Source organism: Aspergillus terreus, genomic scaffold, assembly GCF_000149615.1.
Source record: "Aspergillus terreus NIH2624 scaffold_5 genomic scaffold, whole genome shotgun sequence".
Taxonomy (NCBI): Eukaryota; Fungi; Ascomycota; class Eurotiomycetes; order Eurotiales; family Aspergillaceae; genus Aspergillus; species Aspergillus terreus.
The window spans coordinates 738,406-757,804 of record NT_165928.1 but is presented as its reverse complement, the minus strand read 5'-3'; the positions used below and the strand labels follow the sequence as shown (position 1 = coordinate 757,804).

The 19,399-nt window shown below is 52.6% G+C and overlaps 8 protein-coding genes across 8 annotated transcripts; 4 read left to right on the top strand and 4 right to left on the bottom strand.

The window, feature by feature from the left end:
• Positions 1-606: 606 nt before the first annotated feature.
• Positions 607-1,699, top strand: ATEG_03827 (nuclear transcription factor Y subunit beta; the record flags this gene model as incomplete). The annotated part of the gene is made up of 4 exons (XM_001213005.1): positions 607-760; positions 1,083-1,193; positions 1,237-1,373; positions 1,463-1,699. 4 exons carry the CDS (start codon positions 607-609, stop codon positions 1,697-1,699), a joined length of 639 nt encoding a protein of 212 aa, XP_001213005.1.
• Positions 1,700-2,330: 631 nt separating this feature from the next.
• Positions 2,331-4,679, bottom strand: ATEG_03826 (acetamidase regulatory protein; the record flags this gene model as incomplete). The annotated part of the gene is made up of 2 exons (XM_001213004.1): positions 2,331-3,408; positions 3,466-4,679. 2 exons carry the CDS (start codon positions 4,677-4,679, stop codon positions 2,331-2,333), a joined length of 2,292 nt encoding a protein of 763 aa, XP_001213004.1.
• Positions 4,680-5,222: 543 nt separating this feature from the next.
• On the bottom strand, positions 5,223-6,790 carry ATEG_03825 (uncharacterized protein; the record flags this gene model as incomplete). The annotated part of the gene is made up of 4 exons (XM_001213003.1): positions 5,223-5,533; positions 5,585-6,042; positions 6,121-6,431; positions 6,503-6,790. The coding sequence occupies 4 exons, from the start codon at positions 6,788-6,790 to the stop codon at positions 5,223-5,225; spliced, it is 1,368 nt and encodes a 455-aa protein (XP_001213003.1).
• A 1,708-nt stretch (positions 6,791-8,498) lies between these two features.
• Positions 8,499-9,900, top strand: ATEG_03824 (uncharacterized protein; the record flags this gene model as incomplete). Its single annotated transcript, XM_001213002.1, has 6 exons — positions 8,499-8,669; positions 8,729-9,107; positions 9,172-9,289; positions 9,351-9,418; positions 9,471-9,501; positions 9,555-9,900. The coding sequence occupies 6 exons, from the start codon at positions 8,499-8,501 to the stop codon at positions 9,898-9,900; spliced, it is 1,113 nt and encodes a 370-aa protein (XP_001213002.1).
• Positions 9,901-10,651: 751 nt separating this feature from the next.
• On the top strand, positions 10,652-12,339 carry ATEG_03823 (oleate hydratase; the record flags this gene model as incomplete). Its single annotated transcript, XM_001213001.1, has 2 exons — positions 10,652-11,199; positions 11,271-12,339. The coding sequence occupies 2 exons, from the start codon at positions 10,652-10,654 to the stop codon at positions 12,337-12,339; spliced, it is 1,617 nt and encodes a 538-aa protein (XP_001213001.1).
• Positions 12,340-14,071: 1,732 nt separating this feature from the next.
• On the bottom strand, positions 14,072-15,270 carry ATEG_03822 (uncharacterized protein; the record flags this gene model as incomplete). Its single annotated transcript, XM_001213000.1, has 3 exons — positions 14,072-14,125; positions 14,281-14,313; positions 14,389-15,270. 3 exons carry the CDS (start codon positions 15,268-15,270, stop codon positions 14,072-14,074), a joined length of 969 nt encoding a protein of 322 aa, XP_001213000.1.
• A 432-nt stretch (positions 15,271-15,702) lies between these two features.
• ATEG_03821 (uncharacterized protein) lies at positions 15,703-16,968 on the top strand (the record flags this gene model as incomplete). The annotated part of the gene is made up of 1 exon (XM_001212999.1): positions 15,703-16,968. The coding sequence occupies one exon, from the start codon at positions 15,703-15,705 to the stop codon at positions 16,966-16,968; it is 1,266 nt and encodes a 421-aa protein (XP_001212999.1).
• A 241-nt stretch (positions 16,969-17,209) lies between these two features.
• Positions 17,210-18,875, bottom strand: ATEG_03820 (putative alpha/beta hydrolase; the record flags this gene model as incomplete). Its single annotated transcript, XM_001212998.1, has 2 exons — positions 17,210-18,697; positions 18,762-18,875. 2 exons carry the CDS (start codon positions 18,873-18,875, stop codon positions 17,210-17,212), a joined length of 1,602 nt encoding a protein of 533 aa, XP_001212998.1.
• Between the last annotated feature and the right edge of the window lie 524 nt (positions 18,876-19,399).

The following is a 19,399-nucleotide window of genomic DNA, read 5'->3' as shown; positions in this document are numbered from 1 at the left end:
TTGCGCAACGTGCCACTGTCTTCGACCCACCACGACCACCTCTTGTGTTGCATCACCCGCGTCAGTCACCCTGTCGCTGACGTTAACCAACCACCACACCATCAAACTGCAAGAATCCTCTGTAAGTTGAATTCCACCACACCCGACCCTATCCAGACAATCAGACTTTCCCGGGATCCCGTGCGCCATCCTCGTCGCTGGGCATCAAATCACATCGTATCCGCCTTACCCCAACCCCGATAAGCGGATTTACCCAAAAGTAAGGGTCGGCTTATCTGGCGCGCCATTCAGCGCGAATCCCGGCGGTGGACCTGGCGCACACCGCCAGGCCCGAGCGACTATCGCGACAACAATGCGCATCCACCCCCACACACACGTGCTGACCTCGTCTTTCTCCCCCGATCTAGGCTGTCGTGAAGCAAATCGCTGCCCAGCCAGTCAACATCCTCATTGGTCTTGGCGCAGTTCGATCGTCGTGTCCACCGTCCCAAACGCATCGCGCATCCGCCGCATCTCTGACGTGGTTCTGCCAACAGAGCAATTAGACACGACCGTCGCGTCGCAAGGTTCCCATAGTCGCTGCACGCGTCCAAATAGCTAAAAATCATGTCGTCGACCTCCCCTTCTAAAGAGCCCGAGGTGGAACCTGAAGCTCAATCGGGTGAAGAGCACGAACAAATGGAAAAAGAGCAAGACCAGACGCAGGGCCAGGGAGAGTTCGAGGTCAAGGAGCAGGATAGGTGGTTACCAATTGCAAATGGTGAGTTGCGCTTCCTTGCAGCTACCCGTCCCTCTGATTTGCGCGTACCTTGCGACTGTCGACCTGCTCCGTCCAGCTGTGTGCCATGCCCCCTTTAACCATATTCTCCGCCGTCGCTTGTTCTTCTTGTCGTTACCTTTTTACCCCAGATTGTGGATTCGTATACAAGATGTCTCTTCAGGGGGCGGTGCTCACCACGACTATGCGCGCGCATCGATGTCACTGGGTTTCACGCAATGAATTTTTTCTTATCGCTTCTTGCGCGCATTACACTTCATTATTTGGATTCTCTGCGGAATTATATGCTAACACCTAGTCTCAGTGGCCCGTATCATGAAACTAGCTCTGCCGGAGAATGCCAAAATCGCCAAAGAAGCGAAGGAGTGCATGCAAGAATGCGTGAGCGAATTCATCTCATTCATCACTAGCGAGGGTAAGTCCATTTGCCCGCCCTTCGCGCTGCTCTTGTCTAATAGCTGTCATAGCGTCCGAAAAATGCCAGCAGGAGAAACGTAAGACTGTCAACGGAGAAGACATCTTGTTTGCCATGACCTCGCTAGGCTTCGAGAACTACGCGGAAGCTCTGAAAATCTACTTGTCCAAATATCGCGAGGTAAGACCTATGCAACATCTTTGACACGCTTGCGCGACCAACAAACCGCGCTGTACTTCACAAGGGCAATCCTTCTGACACCTGATCAGACTCAATCCGCACGGGGCGAACAGAACCGGCCAACAAGCAGCGGATACACTTCTGGTGGGCCAGTCGGTGGTGTGGGAAGTGCAGCCGCGCGCCCAGCTGGCTCGTTTGACGCGGCCGACCCCACGAACAACATGATACCCCCTACTTTGGATCCCTCGGAGCAGGATCCTTCGGCGTATGGCTATTCTACCATGGTGGGTCAGCCTCACAATGGAACCGGCGGCGAGTCCTATTAAGCGTGGGCCATGAGGACAATATCTGGTCCGCTCCCACTTGAAGACACGAAATCCACCACTTTGCCGACCGGCTTTTCTCCTCGGCATCTTGACGATACACAGACCGTATGGCCTTTGACGGATTAAGGACAAGGACAAGTTTAAACGATACTCAGATAGTTTGATTCAGGGGCGGCGCGTTTTTATTCCTCTCCTATCTTTCCTTTACTGTCGTCCCATGTTTATCAACTTTATACGGGTTTCCGGGAATGCTACATTTTCATGGTTAAATAAAACCTGTACAATTGCCTGCAGAAGGGCTCGTATGGATCCCTTGACTCGGAATGCACTCCTGGCCATTGCAAGTCCTAGGCCATCTTGTATCCAGCTTCTTTTGGTGCTATCATTACTGTTGAGTACTGAACTCGTGTCTAACGAGCTCTGAACTTGTCCTAAAACTCATGAACTAGACAACGCGCCATGGAATTAAAGCACGCTAGCTTGATTGATAATACTGTTCTCATTCGGTCTCATAAATGTGTTCATCATCAGTGGTCTCAATAGTAGATATATGCATCATTGCCGATTCTCCAACACATGGAGATGGGCTTTGAAGAGGTAAAGATATAGACAAGAAATCGGGGGAAACAGTTCAACCATGCATCCATCCCCCTTCTTGGAGGAGATCCGACATCGGGGTTTCCTGCCAGTAAATCTGCCGCCATTCGTCTTCCAATTCAGGAAGCCCCTCAATGGCCATCGGAACAGGTTGGTCCGGATCCGTGAAAGAAAACAGCTGGCGCCAGTCTAAGAACTCGCGGGGATGGTCCATCGGATCCATGGACGCCCAGTTGGTCGACGGGATCCAGTTGTCGAACGGCTGCTGTTGGTGCGGGCTCACAGTGGCCTGAGTCTGGGGAAGGTGTGGAGATTCGGGAGTCGGAACCTCGAAAGGCATCTGGGAGGATTGCATGGGGGTATCTGAATTGGAGGAATTATGCGTGGAGGTGTTGGAGGCGTTTTTGTTCCCGTCATGAGAGTTGTGGTTATTGCTGAAGCGTCGGGGTCGTTCACTTGTGGCTAATCGGAGATCTTCCTGAAGCCGCTTAGAGTCCTCGAAAAGTCGGAGGATGGTACTTGCATGGGACCAGTACTCCGCCAGCTCGCGGAGGGAATAGGACGCCGAGTCGAATCGGCGGAGCGCGTTGATCGCGAGCACAGGGTTGGAGAACCGTAGCTCGACCCGGACTTGAATCATCGCGGTGAACAATGTATGGACGCCCGAATACCACAAATACTTCAGGCGGTCGTTGAGGCGGAGTTCTTCAAAAATGGACGCGATGACTCCCGCGGCGGCACTGCAGATTTCTGCATCATGTGGCCCGTAGTCATCCGAGTATGCGGACGCCCGTGGATGCGGCCGATGGAGGAGAATGAGGAAATTATTATATGTCAAGTGGAGCATGGCGGACCAAGGGTCCATATCCGATGCCCGGAGGCGCAGATTATCAGGCAGTTTTAGAGACCAGTTGGCGAGGGATTCGTCGGCTTCTTGTAACACTGCCTTCCGACGCTCGGCGCTGACTCGTAGCCCAAACCGCTCCCTGACTATATATGAAATCATTGTGCAGAGCTCGGAAAAATGGATCACATAGTCCGACTGCACTCGTGAACCACATCCTTCAAAGTCGGAATGCGTTAGCGGAGAGACATCGGAATCTTCAAGGTTACTGGATCTAGTTAGTGACGCTGTGAAGGAGCTTGAAAGCGTGGGGTGAGGAGCTCACATAGCCTGTGGTCGACCGTGGGATAAGGAGGTCATGACATCGAATTGGACCAGGATGTACCATAGTCGCCTCCACATCCGATGATCGCGAGGTACAAATCTGCTTTGTACGGGATTCCGGTGCATACCGAGGCCCGTAGCAATTCTCGCAGCCACTCCAACCCAGTAATGAGCGTTTGCGGCCACATCATCATCGGCGCTGTCCGAATGCCAAGTCAGCAGAAGAGCGGCCTGGACCATGATGTCGCGATTGCGCTCAATTCGATTATCAATTAGCCACTTTGCACGTCGAAAGAAGATCTCCTTCAATGCATCCCGATCCGCCCTAGCACGTGTGACATGAGTCCCAACTAGCAGAATGGCCTGAAGGAGCAAGATAGGTGGGGGATCGGCAGGGTCACGGCTGCGATATTGAGTCATGAACAAATCCTCTTCGATGATAGGGTACCCTGGATTTACGTGGGTGAAATATGCCTCCACCAGCTCATCAGCGAGCGCTGGTTCTGGCAAGGTGAGGGCATCGATGAGAAGTTGGTCATGTCCAGTCTTCAACTGCCGTCTGGGGATTTCGTTCCCGGCGAAATGGTATACGCCGTCATCTTTGTCTCGTTGCTGGCGGATTAGAAATGACATGTTCGACAGTTCATGACCGACGTAGATTGCGCGGACACCCCGTTGGATCTCCCGACTGCCTGACTCTTCCTCATCAATGAGCTTTACCAGTCGTGTTTCCAAATCTTTATGGGAGTCACGCTCAAGCGATGAATCGCCAGCCGACTGGCGATTGTACACTTGGCCATTTGAATTCGACGAGGCGTCATGGATGTGGGAGCCATTGCTGTTGTTGGTAACGGCATCGCTTGCGCCAGGGGTAGTTGCGCCGGGTTGGATCCCGCGGAAAGTAGTCGCGAAGGCTGTCGGCTGTACGATAGGAGTGGACGCTGTAGGTTTCGGTGCAGGATCTGGAGCAGGAGGACGACAACGAATGGGAACAGGATCCAGGATCGAGCGTACAGCCAGCCTTTTTTTCTTCTCATGGATACGGCAATCGGTTTTGCCCGTGGAGCGGCAATTGGAGCATGGTAGGCCGACGATGCGGGCGTCGCATCGGACTTTACGCCGATGACAATGAACACAGGCTGCAGAGCCTATATGACAGCCCTTGTTAATATCTTGGTCGCATGAAGCATAGTATTCAAGAAGACGGTATCGCATACCCGACTTGCGCTTAGTCACACCATTGCCGGTGGGCGTTTGGCTATTATGCGCTGTGGAGGACATATCAATATCATCGACGCAGAATCAGGGTCCGGAGACTCGCAACTTCATCATTCATGATGGGACGAGCCGTCGTGAAGATGGGGAGCCCTAGGTCCGGGAGAGAATCATCAACATGGGTACCTAGTAGACCATGGGAGAAGAGGGTTGCAGAGAGAAGAAAAGAGGAGACGGTGATAAACTCCAGACGGTGGGGCAGAAGAGAGGCCGGGGAAGTCACGTGGGTGCGGAGAAATCCTGCCTGCACGAGGTGCTTTCATTCTTGCAGCTGTCTCTATACCTTGTATTTCTCGTTGTTCATCGGTTGCCTCTCTAGATGACGAGGAGGAGAGTCTCCCTTTTACAGAAGACGATAGTATTTCGTGGTGAACATGTACCTGCCGTCAACTTGATACTATCACATCGACCAATCGGTATCGGCTCTCCTATCAGAGCCCTATCAAGAACACCCCTCCATCATCATCAACAGATCAACATCCTTCACGCCATTTCACACTCAATCAGACTCTCCACCCCCTTATGGACCGTCCAAATCTTCACGATCTTGAGTCCTGCCGACTCAATCAGTCGGGCCCATTGGCTCTCGGTGCGCTCCGTCGACGCAATAGCCATCATGATACAGTCCAGACTGGTAGTCTCATGCTGCGCTCCGGTTGGGGGAATCAGATTCTCGTTGATCAGCACTTTACTGTATCCAGGACGAAGAGCCGGAACGAGGTTTGACAGGATTTTCTGGCACATCTCGTCAGGCCAATCATGCAGAATTGAATGCAGATAGTACGCGCGGGCTCCTGTATGCAGCGATTAGTAGACACAGACTTTTCCTATCACAGCAAGCTTACCCTTGATCGGCTGCTCCCTAAAGAAGTCATGGGCCATTGGCTCAATAGAACTGTGTAAGCCTTTCGCCCCTTGGATGACCTGGGGAAGATCCTGCAGAACCAAACGACCTGGCGCATCCGGCCATTTTCTCCTGAACTCGGAGAGGTCATGGCCGATGCTTCCGCCCATATCAACCAGGAGGACGTCTTGATCCTCTATACCAGCGCCTTCTACTAGTCGTTCCATCACAGGATAGAAGCCCTGGTCCATCCAACTGGGTCTCCCTTGACGATACACGCCCATGTGGTTGCCGAATTGTTTCGCGAACAGAGCATCCTCCTGTGCGCATTGGAAGACGTGCTTTTCCGTCTTGTGTCCTAGGTGAAAAGCGGAATTTCCTGGGTCTGTAGGGTTGCGGTAATCGGTTTTCTTGAGGAATTCGGGAAGGGCAAAGATAGCTGGGTAAAACCATCTCGCTCTGACATGCAAGATGTGGTTAGGTTCATTGCAATCTTGGGGGGAACATTGCCGGAACAACAGAGTGCGCTATACTAACATGACTGGATATCCGTCGGCATACTTCTCCGCGCTCAATGTATGCGAAAAGTTGGTTCCGCGGTACTCGTCAGGACCAGTCTCGGTAATCACCCCTGTCGCACCGAGATGCTTTAAGATGCGGGCTGTGAGATTGGCAACGATGAGAAAAGAATGCGACATATGCGAATAATCTCGTGACTTACACAGCATAATGGGGTCGGTATTACTGCTGCACGCAAGTTGGGACGCAGACACAGGCTGAGTACTTTCGGCCAATAACCTGAAAATCCCCAAGTCTATACCTGTCTCAATCGCGGCAAATTCTGTGGGCTTTTTCAAAAGTTCCAAACAATCAGCATCTTCTATCAACATGAACTCAATCGACTGGTTCAAATGCCTACTTGTGACCAACATTGCCTGATCAACCTCTCTCGCGGTGTTTCGAGTGCGTCCGCTAACGAGCGGGCGGCATCGCGCAGTTTCCAGCGTGCTTGTGTATCCTCTAAAGAAACGGACATGCCACTGGATGCGATCTGTTCTATGAGAGCCGGTACATCGTGGGGTGCATTCGGCGAGATGGCAATTCGGTCGACATCGGTCTCTGCACCCTTGACAGTATATCCATTAGGGTCGCAATCCGCGTCGCCGTTCGATAGTTCATTTCCTGTCGAGCTTTCTGCGGAAACCATCCTGGGTGTTCGATAGGTGACTGGAAATCGCGATTGTCGTAAAAGTTGTTGACAATATTGGGAATTGCCTTTGTTCAATGAAGGCAGTTGACCGGGGATTCGAAGCACAGAACGGGTCATTCAGGGGTCTTGGTGGTGATAAATATGACGACAAAACAGCTAGTTGCCATGGCACGGTAGCTATCGGAGCGCAGCCCCGGCACCCATCAGGGCCGGCCTGTCGCAACGACCTCTCCATCGTGCAGCTCGATAAGGGGTTGGCTTCATTGGGCTCATAAGAATGTGGCGAATCTCACCAGTCAGGTCTCCTAGAATGCTACTAGCGGCTGGGGCCAATGACAAGGCCATGCAAGGTGGCTTCACCGCACAGAATCGCGCGAGCTCGAACGGATGATCCTTGTACAATGAAGACAGGATGAATGCAATTCCAAATGTCAGTGTACTGTCGGTGAAATGGTGAATCCACCGTCGGCAGTATCCTGGGGATATTCAATGCTGGAAAAAAATACGCGGACTTGGATGTCCATGGCGTCCTCCTGCCGACACCAAGGAACGACATCCCCCATCAGCGTCCCATTTCGCCGAACTTCTGGACTGCTCAAAGTCGTTAGATCGCACGCCAGTCTAGTACGAGGAAATGAACCGCTGCATGGGCCTAGGGCAACATGACATGTTTCCGGCCTATCGTGGGCACGCCTCTGAGTCACTAGTGTCAGACTAGGATCGGCCGTGCAAGGTAGTTAGTTCGAACCCCAGGAGTCTGAAGCCGCTAGACCTGTCATCCATTTTCCGATGCGGGGCTCGTTTAAACCCTATGGATGTGCTGCTCACTGGTTGACAACTGGACAGTCCCACCGAGGTCGTGCGGTTGTTGGAGCCCATTCCTTTACATAGACATCGCAGTGCTCAATGAATCCCTTGAAGTCGCAACTGGGTTTGGAATACGACAAATACGCTAAGCCTGAGTCCAGCAAGGAAAACTCCCTATACGTCCAACAATAAGCGTGATAATTACTCTGGAGACTCTGGGTGTTTCATAATTGTGCAGCGGCATAGCTGCTGCTCCTTCCAAATAATGGGGCTATCTAGATGATCTTGCATTGACCAAAAGCATGTCTGATAAGGGCGTTACCTCCATACCTCAACCAACCTGCACGCGCTTTAGACTCAACGTTATTGAGGCGATGTGGGGTCTGTGAGAGGCACTCCAAACGATACGTCTTCTTTCCTTTGTCTATCCATCCTACTACAGACTTTTGATGATGCGACATTAGTTCTTGCAATCGGCCAACATGGCATTCCTTCGGCCATCTCAATAATAGGAAGCGGAAGAATCCATTCATCCTGGTGGAGCTCCTGCATGTCACTCATTTGATTGCCTGTGGCTTGGTGCAATCCTTTGACGTTCCGATAGTTGCGGCATTAGATTCGTGCTACTTTTCCAGGGAAGATAGGTTGCCGGCCTATTTGCCATTCTAGACAAAGGCCGATCCACATACTAACGCACTATGTTCCTCTAATGGAAGCCACCAGCTCGACCCTGACGTTTGCGCTATTTGATATGCAGGGGTGAAGGTAAAGATCCTGGGATGATAGAGTCGGTCCGTCATTGTTGAAGGGCTCTCATAAATCAGAATCTCCCTTATCCGAAATCCCATGTTGCATCCATATCTCTTATTCGACATTGGCGTCTGAGAGAGTCAGGAAGATGGACTCCTATCCACCAGGATATGCAGAGGAGAGCAAAGGCCCCCGGATTTTGGCCGCTTTCTGGGTGCTCACGAGCATCGCGCTCGTCGTGGTAATAGCAAGACTGTTTATCCGGCTCCGAGTACTGCGTAATCCCGGTCCAGACGACTGGCTGATTGCAGTATCTATGGTGAGTGCTGTTTAATGAGCACCATTTTTGATCGCTGGAAACTGACAGCGATTCTCCAGCTCGTAGGACTTGCATATACTTGCCTGACCACGGTGAACGTCTCACTTGGATATGGGAAGCATTCTGCTGTAATAGCGGATAGACTTGAAACCGTCTTATTGATCAACTATGTCGGCTTTTTACTCGGAATTCTTGCCTTTTCCCTGCCAAAACTCGCGGTGGCGGCGTTGCTCACACGTCTACTGAATCCGACCTTGGTTCACCGGATTATACTGTGGGGTTTGACAGCCACGGTAGCTGTGGTGTCATGCATCTGCATCCTAGTGCTGTTCACCATGTGCGACCCTCCGAGGGCGTTGTGGCAGACATCTCTGATGGCGCAAGGAGCCACTTGTCGTGATACCTGGATCCTCATCAACTATGCAATCTTTACAGGAGGTGGGGATTTCTTGGATCTCGTGGACGCGTTCTGCTTCTTTGGAGCTAAACTAACATTCTATAGCTGTGTCTGCGTTTGCAGATCTTGTTCTCGCCGTGTACCCAACCCTGGTTCTAATGAAGCTCCATATGTCCTTGCGGAAAAGATTGGCCTTGTGCACTGCTTTAAGCCTGGGCGCAGTGTAAGTGTAGTCTGTGAAGTACCTCTCAACTATTCCAAGACTGACCACTTTTCATGTCCAGCGCTGGTGCAATGGCTATTGTCAAATGCTTTCAGCTTCCAAATCTTGCGGACCTCGCTGATTCTACCTGTGAGTCGAGCAAGGTTTAAGCATGAATGAGACACTAATTGACACCTTACAGATGCCACAGCAGATCTTGTCATCTGGACCAGGTATGGCATTCCATGTGTCTAATTGACAAGAAGCTAACAAGTCTACTGTATAGTGTCGAGTCGAACGTGGTTATTCTCGCCTCCTGCATCCCCACTCTACAGCCACTTATCGAGCTAGCTCTTGGGAAGCGCACGCTCAAGAGCACTAGCAAATACCCCTATCAAAGCAGCGAGCGTCGCCATGAGTCTTCCTATTGGAGTAAGAAGTCCGCGCCGGCAAAGAACGCTGACCTCCAGATCACAAATGTCGAGAGCCAGGAATGTATTCTGGGATCGGCCAAGAACCAAGCAGTCGAGGGCCACCAGCTGGGCCACATCAGACGCACAGATAATGTCGTCGTTGAATACGAAACTACTTCGCAGACTGGGAATATCCATGAAGAACGGAGTCCTTGGTAGGACAGGTCTATTACATGGCGTCGCGAGGCATTACACATGGCTTGGTATATGTATGAACAGATGGCCTGTGCTGAGTTTATTTGCCAAAATAAGACAATTCTTCCTTCAGAGGGCCATCCAGGGGTTCCGTGTGGGACTGGCGTTACTCCTCCTGCCAGGTACCTTAGTGTAACCTCACTGCATATATTATATCGATGTAGGTATCTCTTTTATATTATATATCTGCTCTCAATGCGGACCCCCTAATAAAACTGCGAAAGAAGGCCTACGTACTTAGGTAGTTAGACTAGCGACGTCCAATCATTCTTTCCCCTGCAGCATATGGACGGAGCGTAACTACCTAAGCCAAAAACGTCGATGACAGATGCCGCGCAAGCAATCAGCAGGTATCACGACCTGGTGACAAAAGAATCCACGGGTAGGAAAACCTTCCAACCGCACGCGGGTCATGCTTGGTGATTTTCCATTGGCAGCGGCTGATGGAGGGTCAGGGTGACGTCAGGTAGATAGGTGGCATGTTGACAGGAGTCGGGAAACTCTTCCTAAAGCAAATGCAGTACATGTAGTCTAACTCGACCACGTCCGTACAGTTATAAATAATATAAAGTTCTAATAGAAATGTGTTGGCCGGAGAATATCTTGAAGTTGGCACAGAACTGCCTTCACCATCCTTTGACTCTGACGGCCTCTGAAAAAGCTCAATCCTGTCTACCACTCTCCTCATGTCCGATTTTTTTTCGGCTATTTTGCCATGTATACCGTTGGTGCCATGAAAAGACGGCCATCGGACGATCCAGACGCTTGGATCTTAGGCAGTGGCACCGCCGTGCTAGCATCCGCCGTCTACCTCGTCCAAACTACGAAGATTCCCCCCCAGAATATACATATACTCAATCCTCACAGGTCGCTGGATGCCGCGCTACATGACCGAGGTGACCATTATAGAGGATATGACCAATTTGCCCGATGCCTCCCGGTTCCTGTCGGCTCGCCATTGAAAGAGCTACTTGACTCTATCCCATCGGGTGGAAGGCAGGGCTCATCAGTCCTTCACGAGATAGAGGCCAGGGAAGGACTCCGCGATTCCGGGAAGACTGGTGGCGGCACCTGCTTTATAATCAAACGTGATGGGGTAACGGAGCCAGCCTCGACACAGACCTGGGACTTGAACTTCAGAAGCCGGGTCAGTCTGCTTCGCCTCATGCTGATAAATGAACGACGCGTAGGGAGGGCTCAAATAAGAGATTTTCTCCCGGAGAGCTTTTTCCAAAGTGCATTCTGGGCTATGTGGTCTGCTCAGTACGTATACGTTGAAACCCGCGTTTCTGCTTCTTGAAACAGCAATATATAGATGCTAATCGATACGCTAGGTTTGGTGTCCAGCCATGGCATAGTGCGGTGGAATTCAGGCGCGCACTTCGTCAATATCTCTCCGAATCTCGTACTCTGAATATCTTGAGCTGTCTAGATATCAGCGGGTATTACCAGTACGAGATGATCTTCCTACCCTTGTACTTCTATTTGCAAAGTCTTGGGGTAGACTTTCAATTCGATACGAAGACCGAGGATATCGTTCTATCGGGCGAGAGCCGTCGGCAGGTTTCTCAGTTACACCTGCTGAGAAACGGCGTACGCGAGAATCAGTTTCTGGGACCGGCGGATATAGTTCTCGTGAATCTTGGCTCTACAGTCTCAGGGTCAACAAGCGGGAATTCCAATTATCCGCCGCCACGGTCGTCTATGGAAGCTGATGAAGAACTCGACGAGAACTGGTCGATATGGTTGAACCTCCGCAGCAAGAGTGACCATTTTGGCGAGCCGTACAGCTTCTGTACTCGCCAGTTTGAGTCTATCATGGAATCTTTCACCGTTACCGTGAAGGATCCACTCGTTTTCCAACAGCTTGCTTCTCTTGCCAAGAACTCCGCCGAGGCTGGGACATTCATCGTCATACTAAGTAGCCAGTGGAAACTGCATATCTGTGTCCCTCACCAGCCAGTATTTCCCGACCAACCACGGGACGTGTGCGTGCTTTGGGGGTTCTCGAACTCTCCTCTGTGCAAAGGAGACTTTATCAAGAAGCCGATGGTCCAATGCTCCGGAAACGAAATTCTCACGGAGGCTCTGAGGCACTTGAATCTTGATGTCGAATTATTCTTGCAACACACCATCACAATCCCCCGCTTAATGCCCCGAATGAGTGCGGCACTCCTGTCTCGCGTGCAGGGAGACCGACCACAAGTTATTCCCGAAGGGACAACGAACATTGGCTTTATAGGTCCATTTGTCGAAAACTCGCACTATAGCACCGTGGATATTAGCTACGAGGTCCGAACGGCGCAAAAAGCGGTATCTGAATTACTCGGTACTAAGCTAGGTCATGTTGATCAGTGCCGGTTGTCATCGTCCGTTTTTCTGGACATTCTGTTCCGGAAATGACGAGGGCAATTCTCCGGTCAATGAGAGCTAGTCGTACGAAAAGAGCCAAGAGCTTTCTTACTACAAGATGGTATAGCGAAATGCTTGCGAAACAATTCTCCGGGCAGATTATACCGCATCCATTTCAGTATGAACAACGGTCACCCTACGACAAAAACCATGTTTCAAGGCAGCGACTGTGGAGGGTATATTGGCACCTTAAGATACGCATGGGGTGTGCATAGCGTCTCTCAACAGAATGAATATACAAATCTGTCCAGACGAGTATAGACTCGAACCACAAAAAACGCCGCGAGGTTAATAACATGCCACCCCTCCAAGCTCAGCAACTCGGCTGTGCTGTGGCAGGTACACACCCACTCCTCCCAGGTAGTTACCTCGTCTTCCAATATTCCTGTTCGCTAATGACTACCTACTTGGTCCTTGATGAATGTGGCCGGTGGGGTGATTTACGTTACGACCAATTGGTCGGACCGTCGGAGACGGTCTCCGCATCTACGCGTGTTAGTCGACGTTGATGGTACACGTTCAGTGTACTGGTGGCTTGAAGGACCTGGAATTCTATAATGCAGTAGACCCATGTCCCGTCGACTCAAGTGCGTAGCACCTGATTGATCGAGCAAGGGACGGTGACGACATAATGTGGGGTATGAGATGTCAAAAACAAGGATCGACAAGGTTCCAGACCTGACTTGTCCGGACTGCTTCTGCTCGGGACCATAGTTGGTCTAGTTGGTCGTTGTCAGTTTATCCTAGTAAATCCCCCGGGTCATGTCTTTTTATTGGGTGGAAATCATCGCCGATCTCCTGTCATGCCACATGATTATGGAGCTTCCTATGGTCCGAGCTCCCGCTGTGCTTCCTGCTCCTGCGAGCTAGCTAAATAATGCCTAATTTTCGGGTCTGACACCGTGTTTTGAATTAGCACTGAAAGCAAACCTATGTGTACATATTTATCTCTGATTCTACCTACGCGATCAAGAAATTAGCTGTCACCTCGATGATATGGAACGCTTAAGCGCCTACGATCTACTCCATCTCTGCCAACAAAAACTATACGACCATAGTTTCTGCTCGCCCGACGTCGACCTCCGCATCCTGGTCGGACACTCAAACATGTTGGGTAAACTGATTGATTCGGTCTACCAGGACAACTATGCTCCCTTCGATAGGGGTCTGACAATCACCTACGGCTCCACGGTTTCGCATCTCGAACCCAGTAAAGAGGTAGTAGGGTCGGAGTCTGCGTCGGATTCTGATGCCGAGTCACCCCCTGACAAATGTGGTGAGTCCTCACCGTGCGGAATCCAGATCCATCAAGTGAGCTGGACCACGACAAGGGTAAAGCCCCGCGAGATTCAAGACCAGTCGAAATTCCTGCCTTGTCAGGGTCCGGTGCAGAGCACAAGCATTCAACTCTAATATAATTGTCAACACCAAGATCTCAGCTGCAACACTATTCGCTACTGTGTACCTATAATCACAAGAACTGGGCTTTGGGCCCGCTAATGTCGTCGTTATAACTCGCTCAGCCTCTATTACAACCTATTCTTTAGCTGGTGTCAAAGTGCTGTACGCCTCTCCAATTCAAAGCTATCGGGTGTGCGCCGATATACTGGCAGTAAGGGACTTCAGGCCGCCTTCTCCGGGCTTGAAACTTAGAGCCAAGAATACCAAAGCTCTAGGAGGGACAGATCAAATCGAGCAGTACGTTCTAGAAAAACGTGCTCCCTCAGTCACCCCTATTTAGGCGGAGATCTTGTATAGTAGTGGTGGCGTCTGCCGTCTATCTGATTCAAGTTGCGAAGATAATCCCACAGAAAGTACATATACAATGAACAAACATCCACATTCAAACATCTACCCAAACACAAACCGGGTCCAATTCTCTGCAAGTCGTCGGACACCGTCTTCGAGTGACCACCCCCGGAGCTCACAGACCTGTCGAGCAACCTCCTCGAGCAGATCATCCATCTGCGGTCCGGCAGTATGCAAATCACTTTCTATGAGTATTCTATCCTCTGGCAGAGCTTTAATGACTTCTCTCACCCTTTGTGACGACGGTCCAGCAAAGTTGATCACCGTCGAGAATGAAAAATACACATCCGACGGATTCGCCGGGTTCAGAAACTGCCTCAACTGCTCCACCGGCCCCGAATAGGAATGCATGCAGATCCGCGGAGGAAACGGGAGTGGTGGCTCATCCTTTGGTGTTGGCGTATGCTGCTGGTCTTCCGCGTCGCTCTGGGCATGCGCGTCCGCTGCGCTGTGCCGTCGTTGTCTCTCTCGGCGCGACGGCGTCTTTCGTTCATGTCCCGACCACAATGACTTGAAAACATCAAAGACCGCCCCGTGCGCCTGCACACTATGTACAGAAACAGGCCGACGGAGCTCCCCGGCTAGCTGCAATTGAGCTTTCAGGACAGCCTTCTGGTGGTCCATTTGGACCCTGTGCGGGGTGAGAGAACGGCCTTCGCGAGATCCGGGCGTCATTGACGCATCACGTCCCTCGATTTCCGTCTCCGTCCACGCTTGAGGAAGTCTGAAGGCTTTGTCAAGACCAACCTCGCCGACCAGAGCGGCGGGGTGATTTTGTAACCTTGCGCGGGTCTCAGAGATGAGTTGAGACAGCGGTTTGGGGGCGGGTAGAGCTGAGATGAACTGTTCGTCGGGAGAAGGAGTCAGCACTTTCTTGTAGTGCGACTCTTTACTCTCCGCATCGGAATCGAGTGCGTGCGACATGTCGTCCAATAACTGGTGGGAGAACCAGGGGTGCCAGCCAAAGCACGGGAGGACACGAGCTGTCTTTCGGTCTTGTGTGTCCGAAAGTGATGTTGCAGTCTGTGCTACTAGATCTTGATCTTCTCCACGCGTGGCCATGATGGTGAGGGTTGTTGCTTTCATGCGGGGGATTGCCTCGATCGAGGACATGGTGTCGGTGGGGTGGCAATGAGCATCGAACACCCCCAAATGCCAGGGGAATTCAGAGGCATGCTTATTCTCTGTTTGTGACATGAGTTTCCGCTTAATTGAGTCGGGATGCGTATGGGAAAGAAGGAATGGGAATGCAGTTTTCAGCGAGAAGAACGGCCTGCGGAGTGATGTAATCGGACCTGGTGTGCCTGGGGCAGCAACTATCACATGCTCATCTCTCCGCATCGAACAAAAGGCTTAAATCAGACCATCTTTAATACCCTCAACTGGCTCGGCTGGCCTGTTCTCATTGTTCTTGATAATCGCATCAGCATCGGGTCTAAAAGGGCGTTACTATAACATGTGAATGCAACACCGCATATCTTTCCGATCAGTGCTGTGTTACCGGCTTTAGAACTATATGTACGACACGGCTGATAGACCGACGCCATGCCCTCCATCATCACATCCGCCATATACTTCCCTTTCCTCCTCATATTCTCCATCCCTCTCGCCTTCACCGCATATCTCACCGTCTGCGCCTCCATCCTGGTTGTCTTCGCGCGGCTCTCACTCATCTCCCTCGAACTAGGACGAGAGCTTTTCTATGCCGTCGTGTCAAAGAACTTCATCATCCCCAAGTCCGACAGCTGGTCGCTGTTCAACTTCGCTCCATCAGAGCCAACGACCCCTCGCTCCGCCCCGAGGAGGCGATCAGGAGACCATGGCGCGCCACATATGCCTACAACCCCCACCTCCCAGCACTGGTCGTCTCGCAGCCAGCCTGACCTGAGCCACCGGCCCTTCAGACGCACCAGCTCAATATCATCAGACGGCGTGGCCGACCACGACCACTTCTTCTACAACCAGGACGTCACGGGCCGACCAAACTGGGACGAAGGACGCCGACCTACGCCTTTGTCCTTCTCCGGCGCCTTCCAGGGCTTCATCAGCGGCGACGAGGGCCGCGACTTCGAGGGTCTGGGCGGCTGGCGCTGCGGGCCGTCCATCGCGTCGAGACTCCACAGTGCAAACACCCACCCGTCGCGCACATCCTCCACGTCATCTCGGAGCCGCCCCGCCAACGACGCAGTCGACGAGGCGGCGGCCGCCGACGACGACGAAGACGACCCCGACGAGCGCGCCTGGCTGTCCATCAACCGTCGGCTGGCCCTCCCCTCGCAGCCGCTGAGCCATCGCAACTCCGGCACCGATCTCGGAGAGCACATCCTGCCCTGGCGACATCGCCAGATGGTGGCATCCCCTGGTGCTGGGCGCGAGTCGCCCACCCGGCGCCACCACAATCGCTCCGCGACAACCTCCATGCTTGTGAGCCTGGCCCGCCGCGAACGACCGCTCAGCCCGTCCGGCGTGTCCCTGTCCACGACGCCGGCCTTGAGTCCCTACTCCAGAGCCATCTCGCCCCGGTCCCATTCGCAGGCGCCGTCCCCCGTCACGGTGCCCACCATCGATAACCAGATCTCCTCCCCACCGGTTGACCGTAGTGGCGGGTACTTTGCGGCTCGGCCCGGGGGTAGTAGTGCGGCCAGTAGCGCTACCTCGCCGGAAGACACGACGCCGATGGAAGAACGCCGACCCTCCAGGGCGGCCGGGCGATCGGTGGCCCACTATCCCGCGGGCGTGAGGTATCGTCGACGTAGCCTTTCAGGGCCGAATCCGGCGGGGTTATTTAGTCCGTGGAGTACGCGGACGTAGGCTTGCAGCGGGCTCGAAGCGGTCGTGGACGTCTGCATCTACTGCCGCGTATAAGAAACGTCTATAACGAGATCATGAGATCTGTAGTGGCCGCTGGAACCACCGCTATGAGCAGAATCTATCTGTATTGTTCGTCTCAAGTCTATTCACTCAGTTATGTACACGCCGCGTATTATACCCTAGATCCGAACACCGAAAATCGTCGCTATCAAAATCAGAAACAAGTATACGTGATGAGTATTTACGGTCGTTTGGCCCTCTCCTTCCGTGCCACTTCTTCCATTTCAGACAGCACGATGCTGTTGAATTCTTCCCATCCGTCCAGATAGACGTGGTGTCCGGAGTTCTTGATGACCACAACCTTGGCCGAGCCATTGTCAGCTGCGCGCTCCTCCTGCGTGGCGTTCGCCAGGATCCGCTGCTTCTCTTCCTCGAGTTTGGCCTGTGCGGCAATTCCGCCCTTCACATCCATCCAATCATGGTCACCGTACATGAAAATGATCGGCAGGCCATTTTCGCGCTGCGCAGGAGGCTGTGAGTTGAGGGTTGAATTAGAACCAGCAGACACCTCTGACGAGGACTGTACCAAGCCAGCTTTCTCCGCGGCTTGCCGAATGGGTGATGGAGAAGTCTGTATCATTTGTCGACCAACAGCATGGATGCGCCGGATCAAAGGACTGCGTGCGAAAGCCCCCGGGGCGAGAATATACGCAAGCGCATATTCCCCACTGCCCCGAAGACTGAAGATCGAATAGGAGTAGTCGTGAAGGGCCTTGGCCTCCTCCGCAGGGAGATGGGAGAAGCGCCGATGTGTCCAACCGGAGACAAGGCGCGGTCCCAAGGGCCCAGCCCACCGCACCAGAGTGAACGGTGAGATGTTGGCGTCCCATAAGTAGGCAAACCATTTCGGTATCATGCGTCGCGGCGGGCGATTGTCCGAGGCTCCACTCGACGGCGCACCCTTGAGAAGGATATTATTATCGCCTTTCTGAATCGACTCAGTCGACACGGAGGAAACGGACTGGGCGATTTTGTTCTGTGCATTGGCATCTGACGCTTCGGGCATGTCGGCGGACACCGCATAAGGATCTTCTGGGATGCCCACAGGGGAAGCCAGAATCAGTTTATTCAAACGCCCTGGGTATTTCAGAGCATAGGCGACTGCCATGTAACCCCCGAGGCTGTGGCCCAGGAGCGTAAAGCGCTCGATTTTGCGCTTGATGCGCCATTCCTCCAAAGCGTCAATAAACCAAGCCTCCGCCTCTTGTATGGCAGCCTCTCGGTCTTTTGACTTGATGCGAAAAGCCGGTCGGGTGCTGCGACCCATACCCAGCAGGTCGAGCGCATGGAGTTGCCAACCCTTTAACCGACTCAGCGGCTCGAAATTCTTGTAGAAGAATCCCAACCCAGCGCCATAACCGTGCAGCATAACCAGGTGTTGGTCTGCTTCTTCACCCACTCGCTCAACGGAGAACTCATTAAGCGCTCGGTTTTTGCCACTCAACTCGACCATGCTCGACCGCCAACGCCGCGGGCCATACGGATCGTCTGTGGAATTAGTCGCAACCTCGCCCTGTTGGCTATGGTCGGCGGACTGCATGCTGTCCGGTTCATCGTTCGGCAAATGGGTGGTCTTGCCGGTCTGAAGATGCGTCGGGGCGTCGTGTTGCAGGTACGGCATAAAGGACATGACCTTGTGTTCTGCGGCAGCTGGCGGCAAACTTGCCCACTGCAGAGGAACAGTCTCAGTGACTCTGTGGCGTCTGAGTTTATTCCTCGGTTTAAGTACATACCCATTGGCTAAAGCCTTCTCTATACCCTAGGGGAAACCATGCCAGAGGCGAGGGGGTTGCGGTGGCGCCGCGAGCAGCATGGGGAACATCATCGCGTCGGGAGGGTGCGGGCATCGTCTGATCGCGATTTTGTAGGTCGTCCTTAGAGGACGCCAAGGATTCGGAGGCCATCGAAGAGGTATACCGCAGTGCAGGTGGCGGAGGACTCGATGACGGAATCGGACGAGAGGATTCAAATGCGGTCCACGAACGAGGGACCTGAAAGGGTCGGAGAGAAAGTCGCGCGGTCGACACCTTGGTCTATGGAGTCCAGAGTGACAGAGAGACAGGCTCCGTCACTCGATCGCGGCGGAAAAAGGACACGATTTATACAGACGTCGGAGTTAGTGGAGAAAAAGGGGTGGAGCGATGATGATGAAAGTAAGACTGTGGCGACGAAAGACCGCTTAACCCCGGTCCAATCAATGGGGAGAGTGTTCAAGATAGGCAGACACGGATGGTGAAGATGTACGAGAGCTGGAGAGGTCAAAAGGAAGGGAGGACGCGGTGTTGGAGAGGGAATGGACGAGAGAGGGTGGAAGGTGGTTGTATGTAGGAGAAGTTGTAGAAGTGTTGAGGGGTGAGAGTTGTCATTGTTG